This window comes from Gavialis gangeticus, unplaced genomic scaffold (assembly GCF_001723915.1).
Source record: "Gavialis gangeticus isolate Ggan-Ray unplaced genomic scaffold, GavGan_comp1, whole genome shotgun sequence".
Lineage (NCBI taxonomy): Eukaryota > Metazoa > Chordata > Crocodylia > Gavialidae > Gavialis > Gavialis gangeticus.
Genome location: NW_017729024.1, coordinates 87,182,281 through 87,191,902, shown reverse-complemented (window position 1 = coordinate 87,191,902; position 9,622 = coordinate 87,182,281). Strand labels below are relative to the sequence as shown.

The following is a 9,622-nucleotide window of genomic DNA, read 5'->3' as shown; positions in this document are numbered from 1 at the left end:
AAGATGAGACATATTTTCATTATTGTTATTATTATTTCAAGATTGTTCTCCCGTGCCACAAAGGGCAGGGCATGTGACATTAGGTTTAAACTGCAGCAAAGCAGCAGATTTGGAAGAAATTGGGAAAAAAATTCTGCCTGTAAGAACATCAGTACAATTTAACAACCTGCCCAGGGAAGCTGGGAAAAAATTGGAGATTTTTCAAAAAGGGGTGTCTGTCTGAAATGAAAAATTTGTTGTTCTTAACAAATTTTGTCAAGGAGCTGGACTAGATCACTCTTGAGGTTCCATCTAACCCTACGACTCTATGAATTGCATGATGAAGGGACAAGAGAAAATACTGAGGATGAGGAAGGTACTGAGATGGGTAGAGAGTTGAGATTGTAACCAGGTAATGATCAATTCTGATTTTGTGATGTAGGAAGGTATGTGCAGATGGAATGAGGCCAAGGGGATGACTGTTGGGAGTCGGTGAGCTGAGGGGCCCAAAGCAAGAGGGTGCTTGGTACCATACATTCCTACACTTTCCAGAGCATAAATTAATGCTCCACAGACTTCATTTTCCAGCATAGAGTTTAGTGCTTGGGAGTGCATGAAGGTAGAACTATTTGATCTCTCTGGAGCTATGCTTCCTATTTTAAATCTTCATGCAGAAAAACTTTGACAGCATATTACAGTCCCAGATCATACATGCCCATTTTCTCTGGATTCTCCCTCTGTGTGTATTGCCATGGAGCTATACCCCTTTGCCCCATGGGCTGGGGACAACTGGATTTAGATGTGTAATTTGATTTCCTTGATATTTGTTTTTGTTAATGCTTTTCTGAGCCCTTCTTTTGGAAAGAGCTGTATATAATATCAGTCATATATAGTACTGTAGCAAAACCCCCAGTTTTTCTTTTTTTTTAAATGCATTCCTTCCCCTTTCTCAACCATTTCTGACTTTTTCTTTCCTTCCTTATTCTCTATAGATAAATATAAGTAAGCTAAGACATAGGATAAGCTTCAGCATTTTATTTTGATAGCAAGTTGTATTTGGTTTGTTTTTTCGCCTTCTTTATATTGTATAATTACTATGTTTATATTGATTTTTACTGTTCTATATTACTGTTTTACTGGTACTATATGATTTAGGCCTACATATGTAAGTTAACGTAAGTCATGTCAAGTTTCCATTTTGTTTGTCAAGTCTCCATCCTGTCTCCAGGCCCAGTTGTGTAACCCATGACTCACACCTACCCCACCTATCTAACTTGGGGATGAATGAGGGTGCTTGAGAGACAATGTCATTACCTAGGGGAGTCTCTGATTTTATTAGGGCATCGTGATGGGCAGCCCAATATTTTTGCAGACAAATTGGTATTTGTACCTCAGCAAGTTATTCCTGGGTATTAGAGACTGACCTTTTAACCCAGAGTTAGCCAACCTGTGGCACACGTCCTACAAGTGGACTACTGTGTCCCAGCCACATGGGGATTGGGTCGGGACCCAATCCCCATGTGGCTGGAATGTGGCAGCCCTGGAAGCTGGGACAGCTCTCCCAGCCATGTGGAGATCAGGTTGGTACCTAATTTCTGTGTGGCTGGGAGACTTGTCCCAGCTTCCAGAACTACTGCATCCCAGCCACATGCAGATGGGAGTCGATTACTGTGGACTTGTCCTTGTTGAATCTCATGAGATTCCTTCTGGCCCAATTCTCCAATTTGTCTAGGTCAGTCTGAATCCTATGTATCTCCAATATGTGGGTGAAAGCTGGGTGAATGCAAATTTCTCCACTGAGATTATCTGCATTCTCCACAAGGTGCTCCAGGGCCTGATAGATGTTGATCAGACCAGTTGTTTTATACTCTGTTTAGGAAAGCAGAGGTGGTTGTGGCAGCAGTGGGAAATACTTTAAGGGAATTGACAGTACTTTCACCACCATTAATTGAACATCTCGGACTAATGGTTACTTGTCAAGTTGGCACCAAGGCTCAAAATCCTGTTGGACACTGTACCTCTAAACTGCTCAAGTGACAGTTTCCACAGTCATTAAAGTTTGGCTCATTAAGAGAGATTAGACTTTCTGGAAGGACTCTGCTGTTGCTCAGCCACTTGAGGTAATGAGTCTTGCCACTTTGCTCAAGTGAAGCTCCTTAACCTAGTCCAGCCCCTCTACTAGTACAGGAAAGGAAAGGATTGTCTCTTAAGCAGCAAACAGCCTACTATAAATTAATAGTCAAGTAAGTGTTAAGGCATTGCATCTGATTATAGACAAAACTTTCCATAGAGAAGGAAGGCCATTGTTTTCATTATTTTGCTACTAATGGGGTTTTGACTCTGTTGTTATCAGCAGTTGGTTGAAGAGATGCTGGGAACTATTTGATGCTTCACTGTTAACACACATAAATATAAATAAACAACAGACGGTGCTTTATGATCAGTAAAAGTGGTGTTCATACAATCATCCAAAAACTGGCATAGAAAACATTTGACCTATCCATATGTTAGCATTAAGAGTGTCCTTCATTTTCGTAGTAGTATGTAGGACATCTGTTACTGACATAACAAGTAAGGAGTGTGAACAGGGATATATCCTTTCAGAATACATACTGATAATTCCTAATAGTTTTAGTAGGGCAGACCAGGATATTTCACTTGATAAACCACTGATTATTGTATTTTATATGTTTTCTATCAGAGAGAAATTTTGTAGGTTAAGAGGAAAAAATATTCAGAAAAAGCACAAATAGATGGAAAAATAGGAGACAGGGAACATTTCCCCTAAGAGTTCTAACTGAAGGACAAATAGTAAGTGGCCCCCAAGGAAAAATTGGAGACTTGGAAACAATGGTGAGAGTCAGAAGTTGGGGAAAATTAATCACCAAAAGCTTGAAAATACTTACTAAGATAAAGGACTAGTTATTTTTTCAACAGCCAATTGACAGCTCAAGGCTTTTTTTTTAATTTTACTAATGAACAGTGTAATAAAAGTGGCATCTAATGAAATCTCAAGTGAACTTAAAAAAGGGGAAGAAACAGCAGTTTTTATCTTGGTGGAAGCAATTATTTTTAAAAGGCTTTCAGATTTCAGTTTTATAAGATTGCCTCATATTGGCTCAGTGAACCATTTTATGAACAAGTAAGCATAACAAAAGCCCTCTATAGATAGATTAGCTGCATTTCATGATAAAAATCAAGTCAAGATGATTACATCTTCAGCAATGACTCCAAGCAAGAGTGAATAGTTTTACTAGTTTTACCCAGATTTATGGCTCTACTTGTGTTAGTGATTTAGTAGGTAGTTTGCTTCCTTCTTTGACAGTACTGAACTAGTGCCCCAGAACAGTGCTAAGAGGCACTATGCTCTTGGATGTACTGTCTATTTAATAAGATGTAAAACCAAGGTCTTCACCCCCTTGTGGTCATTAAATATCCCACAGTGCTTTTTTGCAAGGATTGAAGTGTTAACACTCATGTCCAGGTTCCAACACAGTTCCTATTAAAGGCAATGGGAAGTGTGCCACTGACTTCACCAGGAAAAAGCTGCAGATAATAACTGACTGTCTCTGTAGTTATAATCGAATACAGCATGCTTCCTGACTTCAGCTCAAATTCATCAGGGTAAGCACATGACTAAATATTTTTCCAAAATGAAGTCTCAATCTGTTCAAAGGTATTGCTGTATTCTGCTAAACAATTGCTACATTTCACCAATTCGTATTTGTACCTCAGCAATAGATTAAGATACTTCTGGGTATTAGAGACTGACCTTTTAACCCAAAGTTAGCCAACCTGTGGCACGTGCTACAAATGGCACAGGCAGTTTTGGTGTGTGACACACAGCAGAGTGGGGAGGAGACAGGGAGCACAGCTGCAGATAGAGCAGGAAGCAAAGCAGCAGACTGGGTAGGCAGCACAGGACAGGAAGCAGAAAACAGAGCAGAAGTTCAGGCAGAGGAAAGGGATTGGAATAGCACTCAGTGGCTGCATCTACACATGCACTTTACTGTGGAATAGACTAATTAGCGCAGGAGTAAAATACCACTGTCTACACGTGCGATGCTATTAGGCTTCAGTATGCTAATTTAAGCCACAGTAAGATAATAATGTTGGGGACAGTTCTATCTTCTAATTTACTGTGATTAAACACACATATAGATGCTGACCATGGGTATAAATTTTTCCCAACCAGCCCAGCCAGTTGGAGGCTAGGATCTTGCCTGCTGCCTAGCCACACAGCTCCACACTTTCAGCACCCTTGTGCCCCAGCCAGCCCCTCCTCCTGCTGCTGCCGCTACCCGGAGCCCTGGGTGAAGCAGTTCTGGCATAAACTGCTCTTCCCCAGCTCAAATTGCTGCTGTCCCAGGTGCACATGTAGATGCTGTACCCAGGACCACTATACTCTGACTCAAGCTGCTCCAGAGTTTATTGCTTTGCTTTAATTGCACATGTAGACATACCCAGAGAGGGTTTGGAGCTAATCTGTAGCATGCCTGCCAAAAAGGTTGGTTCCCACTGCTTTAACTCTCATTCCCATGATGAGCCCTGACCCATAGAAGTAATTTCATTGATTGGAATGGGTCTATTCACCTGAAGTAGAATTTGTTGCATGCATTAAAGTTAATAGAAAGGGAATCCAAGAATATTAAATGCTTTAGGATCATTCAGGATTTATATGCATTTTATAAATAGAAATGATGATAATGATTATTGATAAAAACCATCTCAAAGTTCCTTTTGTTGGAGGACACTTAATTGGGTTCATATTTGGGGGTGAAGAGCAGAATTTTTACTCTGAAAAGGGATAAGTGCAGGAGACTCCATGAAGTCAAATAATCTTTTAAATCTTGTTAACAGGTGCTCAGGTAATACAGTGATAGGAGACTGGTATAAATCCCAAAACAGAGTTGTATAGGTGTTGTATAGGCAAGAGTTAATATTTCTTATTACTTTGTTTATTTTTTTCCAACTAAAATGTAAGGAACTGGACCAGTACATTTCATTACTTGTGTTCATTCTTTCTTCCCTTCTCATGATGAAGTTTTAATGATCATTTCTTCTTGCAGGAGAAGCTTAATGTCAGCAATATGGGGCATCAGGTGATAATATTTGACTTTTCTGCCATAAGAGGCTTGTGGGAAATTCGAGTAAAGAAGCACAAAGACCGGCAAAAGAAAGAGAAGGAAAGATTAGAAAAAAGCTCATTAGAGAAGTAAGCTAACTTTCTAATTTTATATTTAACCAAATCTATTGACACGTTTGTTCTTTTCATTGTGTACAAAGTATAGTCAAATGATCCACAGCAAACCATTTTAGTTTGATTGGTTTTGATTTGTTGAAGCTATTTGTTACCTCCCCTCAAATGACTATAACAGAGCATCAGCTATATTTATATTGCATTGTCTTATTTGTCACTGCTTTCCATAACCTGTGATTTGCTAATGAGATATTTTGCTTGTCTGTTGCACAGATTTAATTAAAAAATTAGAATTGCTTTTTCTGTCGTTTGCTCATGGAAAGTGTAATGTAAAAGTATTGTATTTATTATGCAATCGTTATGAAAATATACCTGTGAAATTCAATCATAGGAAATACTTTGTGGTATTTTGCCATGCGGACAGCAGAAACAAAAGGGAATAAAATATACATACAGCTAGAGTGTTCCAGAGTTCCATGAAAAGGAAAAAGAAAGCAGAACAAAGGAATTATCTGAAGAGACTTCTCTTGTCTCAACCAAAATGCAAAACAAAAGGTCTTATTATAATACTCACACCTACTGATCATACTATTGCTTTATTATTTTTTAGTAATTGTTTCTTTAAACTGTCTTTCAGTTTCTTTCTGTTTGTCCCCATTAGAGGCTGTGAAATATTATATTGGTTTGACAGTGCTGGAGATGTAGTGCTTATGTACTTTTATTGGTTCATTTTTAGCTTAGTAGAAGGAAAGAGAGAATAGAAAGGGGTGCTCTGTTTACCAGGGCACCCCTTAGAGTAACTAGGAACAATGGCCATAAACTGATGGAGAACAGATTTGGTGCTCTCCTGTACCCACCTTGGGGGTCTTTAAGAGGAGGCTAGACATGCATCTAACCCCAGTGCTCTTTCCTGCCCAGGGCAGGAGGTCAGACTCAGTGATCTACGAGGTCTCTTTTGACCCAAACATCTGTGAATCTATGAAAACAGTTTCTCTACTGTAACGTACAAAGGTAAATGGTGCCCTTGCTAAAGGGATAGGATGGCAATCGGAATCCCTAGACTCTAGGCTGTACCTTTGTATACACATCCCACCTGCTCCTCCACCCCACTGCTGGCCTGGATTGGGTCTCCTACCCCCCACTCTCCATAGCATCCCAGATCCCGGTATACCCCCCAGTCCCACTTTGTGGCTGCCCATGCTGTCTATCCCAGGGGAGCAGGCAGAGAAGGGTTAACCTGCGTGCCTCACCACTGCTGCCACTGCTGTTGCTTTATGGATCAGGTTCAGTCTGGAGAAGAGCATCAGCCCAGCCATGGTGGCAGGGGCTGGGCAGGCAGGCTTTCCCTGTCTGCTGCCCTGGGATGGGCAGCACAGGCAGCCTCAAGTAAGCAGGGTAGGGGTCAGCGGGGAGTCCAGAATAGGAGGGGGAAGTGTATTTTTACCTTTTACTCTTCCAGGCCCCTGCTGGCCTGAACATGTGACTGCTCCACACTCAAGCTGGCACTAACACTGATCAACATTTCTGTGGCTCAGTGTTAATGTGTAGCAAAGCCCTAATAGTACAGGAGAAGACAGACCAAACAGTTACTTCAGAACAGTCCTCTCTGCTATACTTTATTTCGGCATTTTCCAAACTACTGCGTTTAGGACCTACTCTAGTAAAGCCAAGCACTCTTGTGCCCCCTCCTTCAGCAACCAGGTCTCCCTACTGCTGATTGCATCTGATTCCTTTACTGGTGGTAAGTGGCATCTGGGAAAAGTGGGGGCAGGGGGAGCAAAGTAAGGGGTGCCACTGATTGCCACTGAGATTTGCACAAGACCCTGCCAGGGACCTTTTGTACCCCCAAAGGGGGTATGCCCCACAATTTGGGATGCACTGTTGTATATGACTCAGTGGTGTTGAATGTCAGTTTTCTAAACCTTCCTAACTACAGATCATTTTCTGACATAAACAGGTATAGAAGCAAACTAGAAATGGCATGTAGTACAGAAATTCAATAGCACAGAAAAGAGGGCACCTTAATATAGAAAGGGGTAGGTTTTTCCTGCTGTAATGCAGTTAAATTTAGCTCCCTCACTTTTTGCCAGTTGATTAGGGCAAGACACAGACCTATCCCATGAGTCATCTTCCAGCAACAACAACAGTCTCTCCCTCTTGTTGCCATCTGTGGTTATTTATCGTTATCTTATTCAGCTAAAGTAGTGGTGCTGGGTGGGCTATTCTGTCTAATCATTTTGCACAGTATTTTCATTCATCAATGAGATTTCTTACCCCTCTTCTCTCTTTTCTGTACCATTAGGTGTTTTCCATGGTCTTCTGTAATAATTGACAAATACATTTCCTACATTCATATAGGTTTTATTTTTTCTTTTAGCCTACGAGTTGCATATAATATTTTGTCCCATGGTACTGCACCAGATTCCATTGCTTTTACTATGCCAGGAAGTATAATTTGCTGGGTTTCTTGCATACTTAATTCCTGCGCAACCGAGCAAGGACATCACACTGTCACTAGATATATGCATTTTTTGTATGGCCAAATTCAGCTTTTAGATTTCACTGTTTATTGCAATCAATCAGCCACCTGTATTTGACTTTCCTAAGGCCGCTTCACATGAGTCAATGTCCTTGTAGCATGTCTGTAGCAGTCACTGGGGCTTTGGCTGGGAAGGGTCAGATTGGAAGTGATTTCTTTCATTTGTTGTGATGTCTTCAGAGGCTGGAAATTATTTTGCACCTTTCCAAAGAACCTTCAAGTATAGCTAAAGACTTTTTAACTCAGATGCCTAAATGCCTAATGTAAGCCACCACCATTTTGTGTGGATTAAAAATTTAGGACTAAATCCTATTTCACTTTTTTGCACCTAAGTGGCACTTACATAGTGATATAAGTACTATTCTTGGTGCTTACGCACAGTTTGGATTCTGTTTGCACTTGCATAGCAGTGCTTGCCATGTACCTCACTTCCGAACAGACTCAGAAAGATGTACTGTTGGGCTCATAGGCTCTAGGGAGAATAGAATTGCCCTGGCACAGACTTTAGAGAACAACAGTGAGGGGGAAGCCAAGAGGTGGAGGAGTTCTGGCCCTTGCTCTGGGTGGCTTTTCTGCATCTTGCATTTAATATTAATTGGATAAAATGGATGAACAAGAGTGGGATAGTTTCTGCTCAACTGGGGACAGAGATGGAACCAAGGACAAAGTTGCATCCACTTCGCTGAGCCATGTTTCCTTTTGCCTCTTGGCCCCATAATTCCCATTCCTGGCAGTCTAGTGCAGGGCAAAAACATTCATTTTGTAAACTGGCAGCTTCACTGGCACACTTTGCTTAAACTGGAGCTCAGAAAGAGCTGATGAGGCTGGAGACTGAGCACTGGGGGTGAGGGGTCCTGTTCTGTTTTAAGATTCAAGAAATACGGCCACCCTAGTTATGCATAATCATAGACCTCATGTTGAATGAGGGAAAAGATGTGAGAGACTTGAACAACTGTATTACTGGGAAAGTGGTGAAATTCCTATAATTCAGGGTGTTTAACATTAGGCTGGACAAAGCACTAGGAAAAAAAGTACTTTTAAGGGAAAAACCTATTTTGGCAGGGGGATGGACTGGATTATATCATAGTCTTTTCATTTATAATGGTACTGTTTAATGATTTATATATTATTAAGGCCTCTGGTGGGGCAGACACCTTGAATTCCTTTTCCAACTTCCCTCTCTGTTTTCCCTAGCAAGCTACAGCTCATAAATGGTCTGAAGACCAACTCCTCGTAAGTCTCATTGGGAGTTACAGTGCTAATATGCAGTTAAATTATGTGATTCTCACTTGCAAAAAGCTCACAGTGAGGTCAAGGGAGTTTTGCTTGGGTAGAGACAAAAAATAAAAACTTGTGAAGATTCAGCAATATTTTTACCATGTTATAAATAAGATATTTCTCCATTTGTACTCCCTTGAAATTTCAGATTGTACTAAGAGGAAACCTTCCCCAAGCTATCTGAGTTGTTGGTCATTGGATTCATCTGGGCAGAATTAACTTAGTGCCTCTGAAGTTATACATGTAAAAATATGACAGTTAAAGTGGGAAACCCATTCACCTCAGGTTCAAGTGATCCTCAGTGGTTTTCAGTTCAGGATTCAGACCTGTAGCTCTATAGCAACAGAGTGGTTATGTTCCCATGTAGCTGTGCTTCGCAAACAAAGGACATGAGGCGCTGAGTATAAAAGGAAGGAAGGGAACAAGCAAGTGGGATAGTTATTACACTCATAGTTTCATAGTTTCTAGGGTCGGAAGGGACCTGAGCAGATCATCTAGTCCGACCCCCTGCCATGGCAGGAAGAGCACTGGGGTCAAACGACCCCAGTAAGGTGGTCATCCAACCTCCTCTTAAAAACCCCCAGGGTGGGAGCCTGCACCACCTCACTTGGAAGCTGGTTCCAGAC

At 41.1% G+C, this 9,622-nt stretch overlaps 1 protein-coding gene across 1 annotated transcript in view; it reads left to right on the top strand.

Annotated features, from left to right (window-relative positions):
• The window catches only part of LRRC2 (leucine rich repeat containing 2), a 159,572-nt gene that overhangs the window by 18,625 nt on the left and 131,325 nt on the right, over nt 1–9,622 (top strand). The window contains exon 2 of the mRNA XM_019517322.1: nt 5,049–5,194. Coding sequence (XP_019372867.1) covers nt 5,070–5,194 — 125 coding nt within the window. The 5' untranslated portion in view covers nt 5,049–5,069. The remainder of the gene's footprint in view (nt 1–5,048; nt 5,195–9,622) is intronic.